The following is a 21,238-nucleotide window of genomic DNA, read 5'->3' on the forward strand; positions in this document are numbered from 1 at the left end:
GATGGTTTTTTCAACATCAAGCAATCTACATAACAACACAGGGAGATTTGTTTGATGATTCAAAAGCATGGACATGGAAGACAATTTGGCAAAGAAAGTAAGCCAGAATAAGACTGAAAAAAATTGGAGTTTTGACCTACTCGTGAGAATTAAAATAGAATATATTCAAATAGATAAGATGTGTTCTTTGAATACTAGATATCGTTATGAGTTGAGATAAAGAAGACTTTGGTCATTTAAAACTTAGAAGTATAAATGTAAATAGTTAAATTTGAATATTGAGTTGCTTATAAAGTTTAAATGTAAAGGTAATTAAGATATATATAAGCTAAAAATCCATTGATGAATGTAACAAATATGTTTTTATTTAGCAGTAATAATAAAAATACTAGTTTAAATATGAGATAATAGATATTAAGAGAAAAAGACAAGAAGTATTACATGTTGAAATAGGAGGAATCTTGGTCACTAAATTTAAGATATCTTGAAATTACCAGAAAATAAGAATACTATATTGTATTATTAATTAATTGATGATGTGCAGAAATGGATAGATTGATACTGAAAATGAAAGAGAAAGAATATTCAGTTTATTTTAGAACATGGGATACCTTTTATCATTGGCTAGAAAAACGAGGTAGAGAGAAAGGAACTTAATACGTATTAAGAAGTTAAATGTTGGAACCCAGACAACATGTTACTGATAAAATATTAAGCACGTGATTATAAAAATTAATAAAAATATGTATAAAAACCAATTATCATTATGGGTGGCAGCATGAAGTCTCAAGTCCCACTTACAGTTATGGCATGTGGCTCCACTGTATCCAGTTCCATCACAGGTGCAACTGAAGCTATCCCATGTTTGGGTACACTTCCCTCCATGCTCACAGTGATTGGGCACACACCTGTTGAGATATGAAAGTGACAATTAAGCAAGGTTGAATGAATGCCTGCATTCTGAGATTGCCAAATAGCAAAACCTCTTGTGTCAATCTGCTGTACTACTGCAATTAATCTTTGTTAGCTTTATGTGAATTAATATAATTCATTACTGAACATGGCAGGTGCATAAGAAGTTGATGTATTGTGCAATGAATGCCCCATTCAATGACAGAGAAGGAGATTGAAGAGATAATGATGGATCATGGATTTTTTGACACTTACGTTTTTAAAGGTCACAAACAACTTTCCTTTTTAAAGAGGAAATTAGATGTAGTATGCAAGTAATGTTAACTTTCAATAGAAAGTGTACTGGAATATGTATTTAAATCTTTTATTAAAAATAAGTTTTTTTAAAAAAAGCTCATTTTACCTTATCAGCCTGAGAATTTAAAAGGAAGCAACAGTTGATGCCATTAAAAGCAGTGGGAATGATGCTATATTGCCCTAGCTTAGATAATTCAAAGGCATGTTTTGAAGGATCATGAACAAGTTAGCCTCCTTTAATTATTAATTTAATAATGCCTAGTATCATAAACTTATCTTTTTCTCTTAGTAGTTGGAAGGCAAACTGTTTGTCTGCCATTTTGACAAATTCAGGTAGATCTTCAGGGTTTTGTGGTGTTTCTTTGTCAACATGTATACGTTGGTGGCATACTACCATAACAAAAATACCTGCATTCATGAATTAAGATATAAAGCATGCAGAAGAGTCAACAATGTAACAGAATAACAGAATTGGAAGGGAACTTGGAGGTCATCTAGTCTAATCCCCCACTCAGCAATGAGATGCTATACCATTCCAGACAAGTAGCTGTCCACTCTTCTCTTCTTAAAAGTTCTGCTATAATTTCTAGTCTATAGTTTACTTGAGTAATTTTATCTCATGCTTTTTATTGTTTTATCAATTTATAAAACACAAAGAAAAATAAAAGTAGGATATTAAGGGAAGGAAAAAGAGAGGAGGAAAGAAAATATGAGGTACAAGGGGAAAAAGAAAGGAGCATTGACATCCGACTCTTTTTAGCACATACAAGGTAACGACATTACAGTTCAACTTTTTACTTTAACACATTAGTATATAACTAGCCATTTCTGTGACAACAAATCTATCTAATTGGAAAAACCAAAATCAAAGTTTTATTTTTTTTATCACAAGCACAAAATCCAAAAGTAATGTCCAAATAAACAACATAGTTAAATAGATTCTCCTCTTTCATTAAAACAATCAATTTAACCATTTCTGTTTCATCTTCTTTGCTATGGAAATAATATGTATTTCTATTTGCACTTAATAATCTTTATAAACTATTACCATTTATATTAACAAAATTCACTGTATGCTTTCAGATTCTTTAACCTTAAAGGGAAAATACTTGGTTTATATTCCAAAATTGCAATTGACTCCTCTGCATTGTCAGCTATTTGTGAAATTGGCTCAGTGGTTTGGTAACACATATTTGTATCTCTGAAGTAGTTTTGAGAAGTTTTTTAAACATCCTTGGAGCATAGCTGATCTATGAACTGATGGATTCTTTAAAGATTCTTCATATACATCTCTAATAATTTGCTCTTCCATCTTCTTAACTGTTGGAATAACCATGATCTCTGTTCCTATACATGAAGCTGGCTAGTACTTTTCTACCGTGGAAAGTCTTCAGTGAATCATGAATAAGGAAGTAAACAAAGAAACCTAGGAGAGATGTCATTGGCTACAGCCATATAAGGGCATAATTACAGAATCTTTCACACCATTGGCTATTCCATATAAGGCAAATTCTGACGCCTCCTGCAGGTGATAGGTCATTACTGTATTTGAATCTACTATTAACACCAATGTCTCCTTTCAGGATAGGTTTAGAAGAACACGTGTGTACTTAAATCATGCAGGATTGGCACGATGTAAAACCATTTAATCCTGATTGGTTGATTTGAACAATAATAAAACATAATTGGTTGCTTATACTATAAATAAACGAGGTCCATCGCTCCTCGTGGTTCGGTGTTCAACCCAGGAGCAGCGGAGCCCTCACCCCGAGAGATCTCTGTGTCCTTCTTTCATGGGCGCCAACCCTGGGCGGGAGCAGCCCCTGCCCAGCTTCACCAGCAGCTAATTATTCTCAACCCGGCTGCACAAGCAGCAGGTTCCCAGCACTTAACTACCTCTTTAGTCAAAGAGTAGTTTTTTTGTAAGTCACTTAAGAATTGCTGCCAGTTAATGAAGAATAATGTGAGACATATTGTAGATTTATTCGAATTTTTGGATAGAAATAACCAGGTCTCTGCAGTGCTGATCTTTTTGGATGCTGAAAAAGCCTTTGATCAATTGGATTGGCAATTTTTAGTTAAAGCATTGGAGAAAATGGAATTTGGGGAAATTTTTTTACAACCTATTAGAGCAATATATCAGAAGCAAACAGCTCCAATAATAGTTAATAGTAGTTTGACAGAAACATGTAATATTGAAAAGGGTACAAGACAGGGGTGTCCATTGTCACCTTTGCTGTTTGTTTTAACACTGGAAATATTATTGATTAAAATACGAGATTCAAATAAAATTAAGGGAATTAAAATAAGAAATCAGGATTATAGACTGAGAGCGTTTGTGGATGACCTGGTTATTACAGTAAGTCAACCGACTTACTCAGTTGTAGAGTTGATGGAGATAATAACCTCATATGGGAAAATTTCTGGATTTAAGATAAATATACAAAAAACTAAAATATTGTCTAAAATAATGACTATAGAACAAAAGGTTGTTTTAGAAGAGTTAACGGGATTTGAAATAGTTAAAAAGATTAAATATTTGGGGGTTTACCTTTCAGCTTCAAATGTGAAGTTATATAAGAATAATTATGAATTGTTATGGTCAAAAACACAAAAAGAATTAGATGGTTGGAAAAAATTACAATTATCCTTATTGGGAAGAATTGCAGCAGTAAAAATGAATGTCTTGCCAAAATTTTTATTTTTGTTTCAAATGATACCTATACTTAAAGAGGATTTAAATTTGGAGGAGTGGCAGAAAGGTATTAATAAATTTGTTTGGGCAGGGAAAAAGCCACGAGTCAAATTTAAGATAATGCAAGATACATGTGAAAGAGGTGGTCTTAAAATGCCCAATTTTAAATTATATTATGAGGCTGCTGCTTTATCATCAATAAGTGATTGGTTTAATTTAACACAAGGGAGATTATTAAATCTTGAGGGTTATGATTTATTATTTGGTTGGCATGCATATTTATTGTATGACAAGAAGGTGGATATTTTTAAGATACATATATTAAGGTATGCTCTGTTGCGAGTTTGGAAAAAACAGACATAAGTTAAATTATAAAATACCAATTTGGGCAATACCTAAACATGCAATAGAAAATATAAATGTTGGATTTAAACATGATGCGATTACATACAAAGAAATTTTAAGGATAGAAAGGAATGTATGGCAATTAAAGCCATGTAATATTTTAAAAGAAGAAAAGATTGTGCAAACCTGGTTTCAGTATGGGCAGTTACAAGCAAGATGGAAAGAAGATCAGAAAGTTGGCTTTTCGATAACTGATGGAAACTTGGTAAAACAAATTAGAGATCAAGGTCAAGCACATATAAGAAGGATATATAATGCATTGATAGAAATTGATTCAGAAACGGAACTTGTTAAAGATTGTATGATAAAGTGGGCCCAGAATTTTCTGGAGGTTATAACAATGGATACTTGGAAAAAGATTTGGGTTAGAAACGTAAAATTTACACAGGCTCAAAATTTAACAGAGAACTTTTATAAAATGTTTTATAGGTGGCACTTAGACCCTAAAAAACTAGCAAGTATGTATCCGAACTGCCAGCCCAAATGTTGGAGGTGTGGTTGTGAGGATGCAACGTATTTTCACATATAGTGGACTTGTAAAAAAGTCAAAGCTTTTTGGATTAAAATCTGGTGGAATATGCAAAAGATATTTAAGAAAAAAATAAGGTTTTCTCCGCAGTTGTTTTTGTTGGGTATTATTACAGACTTTACTGTTATAGATACTAAATTGATGTTGAATTTAATTACGGCAGCAAGACTTTTAGTAGCGCAATATTGGAAGAAGGAGGAACTGCTGACTATAGAAGAGTGGACTTTGAAAGTTTCTAATTTGGCGGAAATGGCAAAGATTTCAGCATATTTGAAAGAACAATCGCAACAGAGATATATTGTGTGGAATGGAGAAGATGGATTGAATATATTCAGAATAAATATGGGACTAAAAAGTTTCAGTTAGCATTTGAATAAGTAGTGGTTTTATATGACGTATTATTAATTATTATTATTAGAAAAAGAAAGATATGCCCAATTAAATGCAGAATTCCAAAGAATAGCTAGAAGAGATAAGAATGCCTTCTTAAATGAACAATGCAAAGAAATAGAAGAAAACAATAGAATAGGGAGGACCAGAGATCTTTTCAAGAAAATTGGAGAGATTTAAGGAACATTTCATGCAAAAATGAGCATGATAAATGACCAAAATGGCAGGGACCTAACAGAGGCAGAAGAGATTAAGAAGAGGTGGCAAAATTACACAGAAGAACTATACAAGAATGAGCTTAACGTCCCTGATAATCACAATGAGGTAGTCACTGACCTCGAGCCAGACATCCTAGAATGTGAAGTGAAGTGGGCCTTAGAAAAGCTGAGCAACAACAAAGCTAGTGGAGGTGACAGTATTCCAGCTGAGCTATTCATTTTTTTCTATTTAAAAATGTATTGTAAAACTTTTCAATAAAAAAAAGAATTGCTGCCAATCAGCAATCCTAAAAATCAGAAAGTTTTAGCCACCCATAGCAAAGTAGACCAAATTACTAAAAATAATAAACTAGAACCACAACTTTTTGCCCTTGTATTTCTCCATTATTATTTTTTTTAAAAGATACTCCACACTTCCTTATTTTAGCTTGCCTTCATCAGCCTTCTTCCTTGTTGTTTAACAATGAAGAAATTCCCCAAATGGTGCAGATCTTCAAAAAGGAACAGGCTATGACTAAAGAGAGCCTCTTTTACCTTAATGATTAATAGTTCTTTAAAATGATTAAAAAATGAAAGGCACAACTTACTATTTGAAAAATAAAATCCAAAACAGCTGCTTCTTCTACAACAAACTGATTTCAGCCCTGCCCCCAGCTTTTGGCATGCAGACTGCTTCAAACCACAGCTCCTTAAGCTATTTGCAGACCTTTGCTGTATTGGAGGATCTTGTGGGATAATTCTAAGACTTTCGCCTAATCCAGGAGAGTCATATAAACTAAAAGAATGTCAGTTCCTTCTGTTGATAGTTGAAAATGCTACAGTCCAGGGGAAAAAAAAACCTTCTGGGATTCTTCCCTGAGCATGTTGTCAGTTTCACTGGAAGTCTGTAGTTTACTCGAGTATTTGTGTGTTTGAAATTTGGAGTTGGAGAAGACTCCTGAGACTACTATGGTCAACCAAGAAAACAGACCAATGGATCATTGAACAAATCAAGCCCGAGTTCTCAAGGCTTAAATGGTCAGGCTCAAGTTACCGTAGTTTCCGGCGTATAAGACTACTTTTTAACCCATGAAAATCTTCTCAAAAGTCAGGGGTCATCTTATATGCCGGATGCTGAAAATTTAGGGACAGGGCTGGCTGGAAAACCTGGAGCGAATCTCCCATTTAGTCTGCGCAGGGAAAGCGGGACCAATTGGAGAAGAAGCTGCAGTCTGTGATTTTTTACAGGCTGGGGTCTGGGCGTCTTTCCTTCTAAAGTTGAAGAGCAGCTGTAGTATATCCCAACTTGAAAGGCAGGTGGGGAAGGCAGCAGTCAGAGCAACGGCTTAGCTCTAAGGACACATTTGACTCAGGAACTGGGTGGGCTGGCTGGAAAACCTGGAGCGGATCTCCCATTTGGTCTTTTTTTAAAAAATCCCATTTATATCCTGCCCTTCTCCGAAGACTCAGGGTGGCTTACAATTTAAAGCACAAATCAATGTGCTTAGCAATAGCCTTCATTCTGTGTATATGCCTGTTTATTAGGGCTTTCACCCCCTCCCCCAAGCAGCATTATTATAAAGTCAGCTTATTGCCCCCAACAATCTGGGTCCTCATTTTACCTACCTTGGAAGGATGGAAAGCTGAGTCAACCTTGAGCCTGGTGGGATGCGAACCTGCTCTAATTGCAGGCAGCTGGTGTTATTTAAGGCTCTGCGCAGGGAAAGCTTTAGAGTGAATTAGGAAAAGTGAAAAAGTGAATTAGGAAAATAGGGAACGGTTGCTGGAATTGGGTATGTGTAGCTTAACGAAGAGAAGGGTGAGGGGTGACATGATAGCAGTGATCCAATATCTCAGGGGCTGCCACAAAGCAGAGGGAGCCAAGCTATTCTCCAAAGCACCTGAAAGCAGGACAAGAAGCAATGGATGGAAACTAGTCAAGGAGAGAAGCAACCTAGAAGTAAGGAGAAACCTCCTGACAGTTAGAACAATTAACCAGTGGAACAACCTGCCTCCAGAAGTGGTGAATGCTCCAACACTGGAAGTTTTTAAGAAGAGACTGGACAGCCATTTGTCTGAAATGGTATAGGGTTTCCTGCCTTAGCAGGGGGTTGGACTAGATGACCTCCAAGGTCCCCTCCAACTTCTTCTTCTTCTTCTTCTTCTTCTTCTTCTTCTTCTTCTTCTTCTTCTTCTTCTTCTTCTTCTTCTTCTTCTTCTTCTTCTTCTTCTTCTTCTTCTTCTTCTTCTTCTTCTTCTTATTATTATTATTATTATTATTATTATTATTATTATTATTATTATTATTATTATTATTATTATTATTATTATTATTATTATTATTATTATTATTATTATTATTATTATTATTATAGTTTAATCCACTTGCACTGTTTTATGTTTACATGTTTGATGACAAACAGCCTTATGTTTATAAGTGACAGTTTTCCTACTAAGCACCTGCATGTCATAAGCATTTGAATTAAAATTACCATATTAAAATCAAATCTGATGTTTTTTAATTTTTATTTGGTGTGCGTTGGAAGAGGGGTAGTCTTATATGGCGAATATAGCCCAAACCCTATCATTTAACAGGAAATGTAGGGGGTCGTCTTATACGCCCAGTCGTCTTATACGCCGGAAAATACGGTAGCCTATTTTGGACATATTATGAAAAGGTTCAGGTCTTGCTGGATGAGATAATACTTTGAGTGTGTTTACTCTATCTTCCCAATATCACAAAAGCCACTTGCTTTACTTTGGACATTAGCATGCGAGTTGGGATAATCTTTTAACAAGGTTAAAAGTAAGCCCGTATGGACTTACAAGTATGCTTATTTCTGTTTATAGCCATTTGTCTTTTGGGGAAATTTTATTTATTTGAGGAAAGTTGTTTCATCAAATTAATAGTATAACCACAGAAGGTGATATGAGCATGCAGATCATGAAGATAAAGAAGTGTCTTTTTTGTCATGGCATCCACTCTCTGGAATGATATCCCTCCAGATATCCAGATGCTCAAGAAGTTATTAAAGACCTGGATTTTCCCTTAGGTTTGGATAGGTGAAAATTGAGCCCCTGCTGGGTGGGAGTTAGTTAAATATTGGAGACATGTAAACCTCCATAACTCTTTACTGCCACCTAGTACTTAACAGATTATACAGTTGACCCATAATTCCAAGTGAAAAGGGAAGGGAAAGGGAAAAGTGAAGAGGAAGGGAAAGCAACTTTAGTTGACAGTATTGTGGGGGAAAAATAATAGTGCAGTGCATGGCATAACCAAACTATTGGTCATGCCAACAGAAGGAGACACTGAGTGAGGCTGGAATTTTGTATAGAATTCTATACATGAAAGCCATTGGGAGGACAGTACAATACAGAAGTATGTTAAGAATAACAAGATTAAGGTAGTGTGAATACTGAGGAGAATGTTGTAAATTATCTGTGAGAATTACCGGTAGTTATATTCCTACAAATGTTTTAAACTTGGATCTCTTCATTTTGTAAGAGTTGTGAGGTCCAGATTATGGTTAGAATCATGTTTAAAAATGCTTACTAAATACAGTGAAGGGAAGGAGTGCATCAGTGATGGGATTCAAATTCCTGTACAACTGGTTCTCTGTGTGGATACAGGCCTTGGCCTCTGAGGCCTAGAACGGACTTCCAAAAGTGGCATACCCACACTTCTGGCAGGCTCTTCTAGGCCTGGGAGGCCTCCTCCAGGCCTCCCAGGCCTAGAACAGACTTCTGGAAGTGGCATCCTCGCACTTCCGGTGGGCTGTTCTAGGCCTGGAAGGCTTCCTCCAGGTCTCCCAGGCCTAAAATGGACATCCTAAGGGGCAATTGAAAGCTGTCTTCTACTCATCTCCCTCCTTTATGATAATTCTGTAATATGCCTCTCTTAAGTACAGTTTTGAAAAAATTCTTTCCTTTCGATAGATGTGCTAGCATATCTTTCATGAGAGGGAGGGGTTATAGATTGCTCTTGCTCACTGCATTCAGGCATCTATAGTCCATGCAGAGGTGAAGAGTCCTGTCCTTCTTTTCCCAAAATAATATGGGAGCTGTGGTCTTTGGCTTCGCCAGCTGGATAAAAACCCTTTCCAGGTTTTTCTCTATGAATTTATGCATTTCCTCTATCTCTCAAGGGCTCTTGGATATAGTTTTGGTAGGGGTAACTTTGCCCCTGGGTGGATTTCAATGGAGCAGTCTGTGGAATGGTGGGGGGGCAGTTCATCAAAATTTTCCTCACTGAATAATTTCACTAGGTCTCTGTATTCCTCTGGGATCTCTGGCAAGTTCTTTTCCCCCTACTGTTGCCTTTTCAGAGGGGTCTCCTCCATTCCTGGGCTTAGCTGGGGTCTTTACTGTATCACCTTTTGGGAATCTGAGTTCTCCTGTCCTCCAGTCCACTTCTGGGTTCCAGTTAGTCAGCCAGGCCATGCCCAAGATAAAGGGGCATTCCATACCAGTGGTCACTACAAATGTTATAGTCTCTTTGTGATCCCCTATGGTGAGTAGGAAGGGCAGTGTGGCAAGTGTGGCTGGTGTCCTCCATGCAATGGACCCATCTAATTGACCAAATAAAATTGGTTTCTTCAGCCTCCTCACTGGAATTTCTAAATTTCCCACTAATGTTGGGTTATGAGGCAACGGGTGCAGCCAGAGTCTGTTAGTACTCTGAGTGTCACTCTCTCAGGCATTCCAGGGCTAAATAGTTCTACTATCCTGGTGAGGGCATAATGGGTCCACTTACCGGGGGCTCATCCTCTGAGTTGTCAACTGACAAGGTTGGTGGCTGTCCTTGTGGGGCCAGAGTTCCCCTCCCATTTGGATAGGGTAGGGAACTCAACGACTTCCATGCTCTTCATGTCCATCTCCTTCAGCTTCATCAGGCTCGGTCAGGTTTTCGGACAGGGGGATGTGAGTGGCATTTGCCTGCGTGGTGTCCCTCCTTTCCACATTTAAAGCATCTTGTTGTTCTTTGGGCAGTTGGTGCTTGCTTTGTTGATTCATGGGCTGGCTCCAATGGCAACTTCCCCCAAGATTTGCATCCATATCTTTTGGCCCGATCGATCTCTGCTTCTTCAGCTAAAATGTACCAGTCTTGGAGTCAGTCAGAATCTCCTCGAGTATTGCAGGTGTCATATAAGTCATAGTTTAGACCATCTTTAAAATGTCCAATCAAGATATCTTCTGAGGTTCGCATTTGCGCAGACTACAAATGCATGTTAAATAAAGCCTTAAATCAACATGCATACCCGGTCCCGATAGTCAGCCATATTCTAGCCTCTTTGCAAGGGGGAACCATTTTTGCTAAACTTGATTTAGCTCAGGCATATCAGCAACTGCTGGTAGACGAGGCCAGAGCTGCGGCTCAAACAATAGTAACTCATCAAGGGGCATTCAAAGTCAAACGCTTGCAGTTTGGAGTCAGCGTTGCACCGGGTATTTTCCAAGGAATTATGGAATGCACACTTAAAGGTATACAGGGTGTCTGTCCTTATTTTGATGATGTTCTCATTGCCGGGCAATCTCCAGAAGTATTGGCCAACAGGCTCAGGGCTGTTTTGCAAAGGCTCCGCGATGCAGGCCTCAAATTAAAGAAAAACAAATGTAGTATTGGGGTCTCATCAATGGAATTCTTGGGGTTCCGTATCGATGCTAGTGGAATTCACCCCCCTGATTCAAAAGTAAAGGCCATCAAAATGGTTCCTAGGCCAAAATCAAAAGGAGAGCTGCAAGCATTTTTGGGCCTCCTGAATTTTTATCACACATTTCTACCTCATAAGGCTGCAATAGCAGAGCCCCTCCACAGGCTACTTGATAAAAAAAGCCCCTTGGAAATGGACTGACTTACATGAAAAAAGTTTCCAGGATCTCAAGGCCCTTCTTTCAGAAAAGTCCACTGTAACTCATTACATTGAGTCTAAACCTGTATGTCTTGCATGTGATGCATCTCCCTACGGGTTGGGGGCAGTCTTAAGCCACATAGAGAGGAATGGGAAACAAGTTTCTATTGCATTCTATTCTAGAACCTTATCTGCTGCTGACCGTAATTATGCACAAATTGATAAAGAACCCTTAGCCATAGTGGCTGGAGTCAAGAAATTTCATGATTATTTATATGGCAGGGATTTCACTGTCTACACTGACCACAAACCCCTTTTGGGGCTATTCACAATGGATAAGCAAAATCCCCACATACTATCTCCAAGAATGCTGAGATGGTCTATATTTTTGTCTGCATACAAATTTAAGTTAATTCACAAACTTGGGAAGGAAATGGGCCATGCAGATGGCCTCAGCAGACTACCACTGCCACTAATGGATCCTGATCCAGCTTCTGCTGCGAAAATATTATCCATTCAGGACTTGCCTGAGTTTCCCCTCCATGCAGGGGATATTGCTGCTGAAACTGCCACAGATAAAATTCTGAGCAGAGTACTGTCATGGGTATACACGGGCTGGTTGGAAAAAAGTCCAGGCCCTGATTTCCAAAGTTATTTTGTCAGGAGACATGAGTTGTCTGCATACAAGGGCTGCATATTATGGGGCAACAGAGTCATTATCCCCACATCATTGAGGGACAGAGTTTTACAATCCTTACATGAAGGCTATCCAGGCATTGTACGGATAAAAGCCTTAGCTAGAATCTACCTTTGGTGGCCTGGCCTGGATAAGGCTGTAGAGGAACAAGTTCAAGGTTGCTATATCTGCCAGAGGTCTAGGCCTGAAATGCCTCAGGCCCCATTTCACAGGTGGGAGGAAACACATACTCCCTGGTCCAGGGTTCATATAGACTATGCTGGGCCTTTTCAAGGACAGCTTTTTATGGTAGTAGTGGATAGCCAATGTTAGGCATATGGTAATAGCCTATCTAGTTGGGTTGGAAATATAGAAACCATGATGTTGTAACTTTAAGGTGCTAATTGGCCAATGGGTGTGTAAGTTTTTGTATGGACATAAGAAGGAGCTAGGAACGTAGCTTCTCTCTCTCTGCTCTTGCTGTTTTTTCGCTGTTAGTTACTCTATTACTGCTATTGTTGGTTTACTACTGTGTTAAACCTGAACAACTGTGTTTTTGACCTCTGGACTGAAGACTTTGTATTTGGATTACTACTTGGACTGTTACTATTGTGTATGACCTGGACTGTTTATTTTTGACTGTGCTTTGTTTTTCAACCACAAAGTAAAATATTTTTTCTATTTATCACAACTCAGTGTCTCTTGTGGTTAATGTGTGACTCTTACTGCTCTCAGTACCCTTCATTGTCTGTGCAACTTCTTGTTAGCTCAAGGAGACCTCTGCACAATTACAGACACATTGGTTATGGGCCCAGATACATACTGAGAGTTAGTACACACAGTATCATAGCTGAGTTTGTGTTAGCTATCCGTTGTAAAAATGGCACAAGAACAGTTGTCAGGCATCTCCTGGATATCTCGGTTAGATGGGACCAACTACGTTACATGGTCGACAAAGTGTTGCTTGCTGCTGCGCAAGGAAGGACTATGGGTTGTAGTTGATGACCCTCCATATGTGGCTGTTTGGGATCCAGAAGATGAGGATGATGCACAGAAGATAGCCAAGTTTAACCATGACAATGAAAAGGCTCTATGCATAATTGGACTGATACTGAATGACCAGCAGTTTGTCCATATTCGTGGTGAGGTGTCTGCTGCTAGGTGTTGGGCCACTTTGCGACATATCTACATTCATGATAGTGTGGGCACACACATACACCTCACACGTAAACTGTTTAGGGCTCGTCTTCAAAAGAATGGGGATATGTTCGCCCATTTGAACTTCATGAAGACAACTCTGCAAAAGCTACAAGAGAAAGAACTGATTTTTTCAGAGCTGCATCAGGTTTATATTTATTTATTTATTTATTTATTTATTATTTAAATTTATATACCGTCCTATTCCCATAGGACTCAGGGCAGTTTACAGGGAAAATAGAAAACATAGCATACAAAAATTAAAATCAGTTAAATCTGTCCTCCTTAGATGACAGTTATGATGCATACGTATCTTCTTTGGAAGTCCTGTCCAAAGATGAGATGACATATTCAGGGATAACCGGAAGATTGCTGGAAGAGTCCAGAAGAAGGCGTTACAGAGACCAGCTGAAAGAGACACAACCACTAGAGAAGCAGCAATCTACTACTGCTTATACCGTCAAGAAATGTTATTCTTGTGGGGCTAAAGGGCATATAGCTAGGTTCTGTAGGAAGGGAAGAAAACAGAATGCGGATAGCAGTAGTAAGACAAAGAAGGACATTGGTTTGTCTGTTTCTGGTGAACCAACAACCATAAACAATGAACTCTGGGTGGTTGATAGTGGGGCTTCTCAATGTATCACCAAAGTCAAAGAGGGTTTTGTCCATATGAAAAGCAGTAATCAACATGTTTCACTGGCCAATGGTTGGAGGATGAAGGCCTCTGGTGAAGGTAATGCATACTGTCCTTATATTGATGAACGTTTACCAATGCTGTATGTGCCCAAACTATTTAACCTTTTATCTGTAAAGGCATTGGTTACAGCTGGGTTTGTGGTGATGTTCAAGGGGGAGAAATGTATTATGGAGAGGAATGGAACCTGTGTTAATGCCAACCTAAAAAATGGTTTGTTTGTTCTCACTGGTAACCCAGTTAGTACTACTAATGCTAACTCTATATGTGAGAACAAGAAGCGGCATGATGAGTGCATACATTTGCTTCATCGGCGGTTAGGGCATGTGAACTTTACCTCACTACGTAGGACTGTTGAATTAGTGCAAGGAGTAAGACTGAAGCCATGTAAGAGGTACCTGAATTGCAATGCATGTAATCAGGAAAAGAGCAAAGCAACCCCTGCAAACAGGATAAACGGTTTCAAGACCACTGTCCCTTTGGAAGTTGTATTTGCAGATCTAATTGGCCCCATGAAGCCTAGTTTAGGGGGATCATGCTATATTCTAAGCATCCGAGATCATTACTCTCGTTATGGTTTTTTTTTACCTACTTAAATCAAAAGCTGACACGTTCCAACATTTTTCTAATTGGCTTAAATTTGCAGAGAGAAAAACAAAGCGAAAAGTTCAGTGTATAATAACTAATAATGGCACTGAATTCATAAACAAGCGTTTTGTTGATATGCTACAATCAGCCGGTATTGAGCACAAGCATTCAGCCCTTACAGGCCTCAACACAATGCATTTGTTGAGAGACGTGGGCAAACGTTACAAGCTATGATAAGGACTATGTTAACAGATTCTGGCTTAACATATAGACTGTGGGGGGAGGCAGCAAAATGTGCAAACCATGTCCTAAATGTAGTGGTGAATTCTTCTACCGGTAACATACCATACACGCTATGGCATGGTAGAAAACCAAACTTGGATTACCTGCACACGTTTGGCACCCCAGCATTGTCCACATTCCTGCTCAACTCAGGAATAAAGGCCAACACAGGGCAAGGCAATTGTTTTTTGTGGGATATGAATCTAACCATAAATCTTATCGGTTTTGGGAACAAGGCACCACTAATATATATTGTAGTGCAAGTGCCAAATTCCTTGAGCACGTTGGTTGGGATAGGCTAGAGCAAGAAAATGTTAATACTGATCCTCTTGTATTTAAAAACTCCCCTGATAACATAACTAGAAGTGATAAGACATCTTCTGTACCTGTAAAAGATGAAGATGCAATAGGGGAGATAAAGGAGGAAGCAGAGGAAACATCAATACTACCTAGGCGTTCAACGCACATCAGACGTCCACCTGATCGCTATATGCCAAATTGACTTAGAGCCTTCTAATTATGATGAAATTAGGATGTATCCTGAAAAGGAACAGAAAGCATGCAAGGCTGCGATGGATAGAGAGTTAAAGTCTTTGCAGGATCTAAAGGTCTACGAAAAAGCAAACCTGCCACCTGGTGAGCATGCAATAGGTTGCAAATGGTTATACAAGGTAAAGAAGGGTGTAGATGGCACTGTTACCCATAAGGCACGATTAGTAGCACAAGGTTTTGCTCAAACCACCGAGGACTATGATAAGGTGTTTGCACCTAGTCTGAGGGCAACTACCTTAAGAGCAGCTTTAGTGTGGGCGGCTAAAAACAGTAAATCATGTAGACATGGAAACTGCATACCTACATGCTCCATTACAACATACCATTTATTTAAAAACACTACCAGGAGTGACCAAGGATATAGAAAATGATTGTTGGAAGTTAGAGAAAAGCCTCCATGGCTTAAAACAAACTGGTTTTGAGTGGAATAAGTGGAATAAGTCAATGAGTAGGAGGTGATAGGTTTCGTAGCCAGTAATGCTGATCCATGTTTGTTTAGGAGAAAACATAATGGAGTATTGTCTTTACTTCTGCTGTTTACTGATGATATTTTTATTTATTTTATTTATTTATTTTAATTCCATTTATATCCCGCCCTTCTCTGAAGACTCAGGGAGGCTTACAAGCTTAGCAGTAGCCTTCATTCTATGTATATGCCTGCTTATTAGGGCTTTCGCCCCCCCCCCAAGCGGCATTATTACAAAGTCAGCTTAATTGCCCCCAACAATCTGGGTCCTCATTTTACCTACCTCGGAAGGCTGAGTCAACCTTGAGCCTGGTGGGATGCGAACCTGCACTAATTGCAGGCAGCTGGTGTTACTTAAGGAGGCATTAGCCTACTGCTCCACCAAGGCTTCTAATATTGCAATAATAACAAAAACTGAGCAAGAAGCACAAAACATCATTTCAAGTTTGCAAAAGAAATGTACAATTAGAAACCTTGGAGAAATAAGTCACTATTTGGGGTTAGATATTGTAAAGACAAATAGAGGTTTCAAGGTTTCACAAGCCAGTAAAATAACTCAGTTGTTAAAGAGATATAACATGGAGCTTTGTAAACCAGCAAAACCTCCGATGGCTATGGATTTCAAGGACACTAATGTTGAAAGTCCTGTTTTTGATAAAACTATATACCAATCCTTGATAGGTATATAGGTATATCTTATGTATCTGAGTAATTGGTCTAGACCAGACATTTCTTATAGTGTCAACCAATTAGCAAGGTACAATAATGAACCAACTGTGAGAGACTGGCAAGCGGCTAAACGGGTATTGAGATATTTGAAGCAATCTATTCACTACTTGTTATATTTAGAGCCAAACCGTGAGTTAATTCTCACAGCCTATGCAGATGCAAGTTTTGCCTCTGATACAAGCACTCATAAATCAACTTCAGGGTTGACTATAATGTTAGGTGATTCTATAATTGGATGGAAATCCATTAGACAGAAGCACATAAGCCTGTCTACTATGGAAGCCAAATTTTCATGTTTATCAGTGTTATGTATGGAATTACTGGTGTACAAACAATTATTGTTGGACATGGGCTTAACTGTAAAAGATCCATTTATTGTATATGAGGACAATCAAGCTGCGATAAAGATGGCAAACAATGCCGCTGTCAGAACAAGATCCAAACATACAGATCTTCATTACTTAAATGTAGGACAATGTGTCAAGGACAAACTAATACAACTAGAATATTGTTCAACCGATATGAATATCGCAGGCCATTTCATTAAGGTCCAAAGTGCTGTTAAACACAAGGCTAGTTGTGAAAAGATTACCGATTATAAGAAGTTATATATTATCCTACCCAAAGGGGAGAATGTTAGGCATATGGTAATAGCCTATCTAGTTGGGTTGGAAATATAGAAACCATGATGTTGTAACTTTAAGGTGCTAATTGGCCAATGGGTGTGTAAGTTTTTGGATGGCCATAAGAGGGAGCTAGGAACATAGCTTCTCTCTCTCTGCTCTCGCTGTTTTTTCACTGTTAGTTACTCTGTTACTGCTATTGTTGGTTTACTACTGTGTTAAACCTGAATGTGTTTTTTGACCTCTGGACCGGTAAGAAGACTTTGTATTTGGATTACTACTTGGACTGTTACTATTTTTTTTTATTAAAGAGTTTTACAAAAACAAAATTTTACAATATATCCCCAAATCCCTCCCACCCCAAACCCACCCACTTCCCCCCCCACTTCCCAGAGCTAAATACAGGATTATAGTTACAATAATCATCTTCTAAATAAAAATTATGCATAATATACAATTAACCAAATTCATAATGTGCTTTAACTCCCCTTTAACATAACTACAAACAAAGTACCAATAACAATATCCCACTAAAATCTACTCATAAGCTAAATGGAACTTTTTAGTCCCATATTTGTTCTGAATATAATTTATCCATCTCCTCTAAACTGAAATATATCTTTCCTGTGAATGATCTTTCAAATAAGCAGAAATCTTAGACATTTCTGCAAGATTCAAAACTTTAAACACCCATTCTTCTATAGTGGGCAAACTATCCTTCTTCCAATATTGTCCCACCAGTAACCGTGCTGCTGTTATCATATTCAACATCAAATTAGTTTCTTTAACATCACAATCTACAACAATACCCAATAAAAATAATTGCGGAGAAAACTTTATCTTTCTCTTAAAAATCTTTTGAATGTTCCACCAAATTTTGATCCAAAAAGCTTTTATGTTTCTACAAGTCCACCACATGTGAAAATAGGTAGCTTCTGAACTACCACATTTCCAACATTTAGACTGTAGATTAGGATACATGTTGGACAACTTCTTGGGATCCAGATGCCATCTATAAAACATTTTATAAAAATTTTCTCTTAAGTTTTGAGCCTGAGTAAATTTAACATTTCTGACCCAAATTATCTCCCAGGTGTCCAACGAGATTGGTTCCTGAATATTTTGTGCCCACTTTATCATACAGTCTTTAACCAATTCCATTTCCGAATCCAATTCAATTGGACTGTTACTATTGTGTATGACCTGGACTGTTTATTTTTGACCATGCTTTGTTTTTCAACCACAAAGTAAAATATTTTTTCTGTTTATCACAATTCAGTGTCTCTTGTGGTTACTGTGTGACTCTTACTGCTCTCAGTACCCTTCATTGTCTGTGCAACTTCTTGTTAGCTTAAGGAGACCTCTGCATAATTACTGACAGCCACTCAAAATGGCTGGAAGTAGTTCCAGTTCCTAATATGACCACTGCTAGGACCATTCAGGTGCTGAGAACACTCTTTGCAACACATGGGTTGCCTGATGTTTTGGTTTCTGATAATGGGGCTCAATTCACTGCTGCTGAGTTTCAGGCTTTTCTGAGAGCTAGCCTCATCAGACATGCAACGTCTGCACCATTTCATCCCTTTTCGAATGGACAAGCCGAACACATGATGAGGACAACAAATGAGGCGCTCAAGCGCATTATCACAGATGACTGGCATCATAGACTGGCAGATTTCTTGCTCTGTCAAGAAAGCCCTGCACAGCTACAGGTAAAAGTCCTGCTGAGCTTCATTGGGGAAGGTGCTTAATTACTAAACTGGACAGGTTGCATCCAGACAGAGTGGCATCCGAAGCCTCTAGACCAAAACCCCCAAGGGGGCTGAAAATAGGTGATTGGGTTTGGGCCAGAAACTATGGGCCTGTAAATTTGTGGCTTCCTGGTCAGGTGACCAAAGCATCTGGACCTTTATCTTACAAAGTGGGGTTGGAGGGAGGGTGACTGGTCAGAAGACACATTGACCAACTTAGGAAGAGGTTTCCAGAACAGTCACTAAGTGAGGACTATGGCACAAGTCCCTCCCAAAGTCCTCAAGCTGGAGAACCACGTGCATTGCTGGAGAACAGTTCTCCAGCAACCCAGACAGGACATCTCCGGTTCTGCAATTGGTCAGCTTTGGGTGGCAAGCATGGGTTCAATCCGATTGGTTGCTACAAGAGGGTCTGGCTATATATTGTGGCAAGGTGCACCCAAGTCTTCAGTACAGTTCCAACTTAATAAAAGAATGAGTTTTCTGTACTTAGCTGTGTGTCTTCATTCTTGCTCATCAGAGCCGATGACATAATAGTGCTCCTCTTCAAGAAAGGGAAAAAAATGGACCCAGGAAGCTACAGACCAATCAGTTTGTTAAAACAGATCATGCCAAACCAATCTTATTTCACTCTTCGATAACGTGACTAAACTAGTAGACCAGAGAAATGCTGTGGACATAGTATACTTAGATTTCAGTAAGGCATTTGATAAAGTAGACCACAATCTATTCCTTGGTAACTGAGAAAAAGTGGAATAGACAACATCACCACCAGATGGATCTGTAGCTTGCTGGCAAACCATACTCAATGAGTAGTCCTCAATGGCACCACATCCACATGGAGAGAAGTAAGCAGTGGGGTACCACAAGGTCCAGTCTTAGGCCCAGTACTCTTCAATATCTTCATAAATGACTTAGATGAGGGAATAGAAGGGGAACTCATTAAATTTGCAGATGACACCAAACTGGCAGGAGTAGCCAACACCCCAGAAGATGAACTCAGGATCCAAAAAGTTCTTGAGAAACTTGAACAGTGGTCCCTATCCAACAAAATGAATTTCAATGTGGAGAAAAGCAAAGTTTTACATTTAGGCAGGAAAAATCAAAAGTACAAGTACAGGCTGGGCAAGACCTGGCTCAAAAACAGTAACTTTGAGAGAGACTTTGGAGTCCTAGTGGACGATCACTTGACTATGAGCCAGTAGTGTGCAACAGCAGCCAAAAAAGCTAATACAATCCTGGGTTATATAAACAGAGGCATAGAATCAAGATCACGTGAAGTATTAGTACCACTTTATAAAGCCTAGTAAGACCACACCTGGAATACTGCAGTCAATTTTGGTCACCATATCACAAATAAGATGTTGAGAATTTGGAAAAAATTCAGAGAAGAGCAACTAAAATGATAAAAGGCCTGGAGACTAAAACAGGACTTGAGTATGGCTAGTCTAAAGAAAAGAAGAAATAGGGGAGACATGATGGCAGTATTCCAGTATTTGAGGGGCTGCCACAAAGAAGAGAGGGTCACATTACTCACCAAAACACCAGAGGTCAGGACCAGAAACAATGGTTGGAAACTGATCAAAGAGAGAAGCAACATGGAATTAAGGAGAAGCTTGTCTCTAGAACAGCTTGTCTCTAGAAATCATGGGCAGTCCATCATTTTTAAAAAGAGGCTAGACAGTCACTTGTCTGAGATGGTATGGGTCACGGGTCGGCAACCTGCGGCTCTTTCAGCCTTCTACTGCGGCTCCCAGTCCTCCTCTGCCATTTGCAGAGAGAGAGAGAGAGTCACTTGCACTTCCCCCCCTCTCTTTCCAGCAACTCCAGCTGAATAAGAATGTCCATGGTGTGTCAGCTTGTCGGAGAAGAATGTGGGGCCAACTGGCCAGGCAAGGAGAAGATCGGAGATAGATAGATAGATAGATAGATAGATAGATAGATAGATAGATAGATAGATAGATAGGGGGGGAGGGAGGGAGGGAGAGACCTGCCTGGATTCTCATCCCAACCCCCAAACTCATATGTGGGTGGATTTTTTTTTGGGGGGGGAACCAAAGGGATCCCAGATTCCAGACAAGAAGAGAGTTTTGGGAGGGAAGGGAGGGAGGCATGTGAGCCCACCCAGCCTGGGACACAACAGACACCCCCAGGCCAAATGCAGGGAAACTCCGAAGCCCTCCGATCCTTTCCAAAATGAAATGAAGGCACTTGATTGGTGGATGATGAGCAAGACGGAGGTCCAAGGAAAAAAAGGGGATTTCATCCAGGCTGTTTTCATGCAAAAGCTCCAGAACTGGCTCTGCTGCTTCTGTGTCTCTGTGGATTTAATCTCAGTCCAGTTCCACTCTGAGAAAAACAAAGTCCCAGGAGTTTCTTTTGCTCTTGAAACTTGACCAGACA

General features: G+C 39.0%; 1 protein-coding gene across 1 annotated transcript in view; it reads right to left on the minus strand.

Moving 5' to 3' along the window:
• Window positions 1–21,238, minus strand: part of CNTNAP2 (contactin associated protein 2) — a gene marked incomplete at its 5' end in the record, with an annotated part of 1,513,027 nt that overhangs the window by 577,875 nt on the left and 913,914 nt on the right. Inside the window, one exon of the mRNA XM_081344134.1 lies at window positions 802–908. Within this exon, the coding sequence (XP_081200260.1) occupies window positions 802–908 (107 nt within the window). The remainder of the gene's footprint in view (window positions 1–801; window positions 909–21,238) is intronic.

The sequence above is a fragment of the Vipera berus genome (genome assembly GCF_964194415.1).
Source record: "Vipera berus genome assembly, chromosome: Z".
Taxonomy (NCBI): Eukaryota; Metazoa; Chordata; class Lepidosauria; order Squamata; family Viperidae; genus Vipera; species Vipera berus.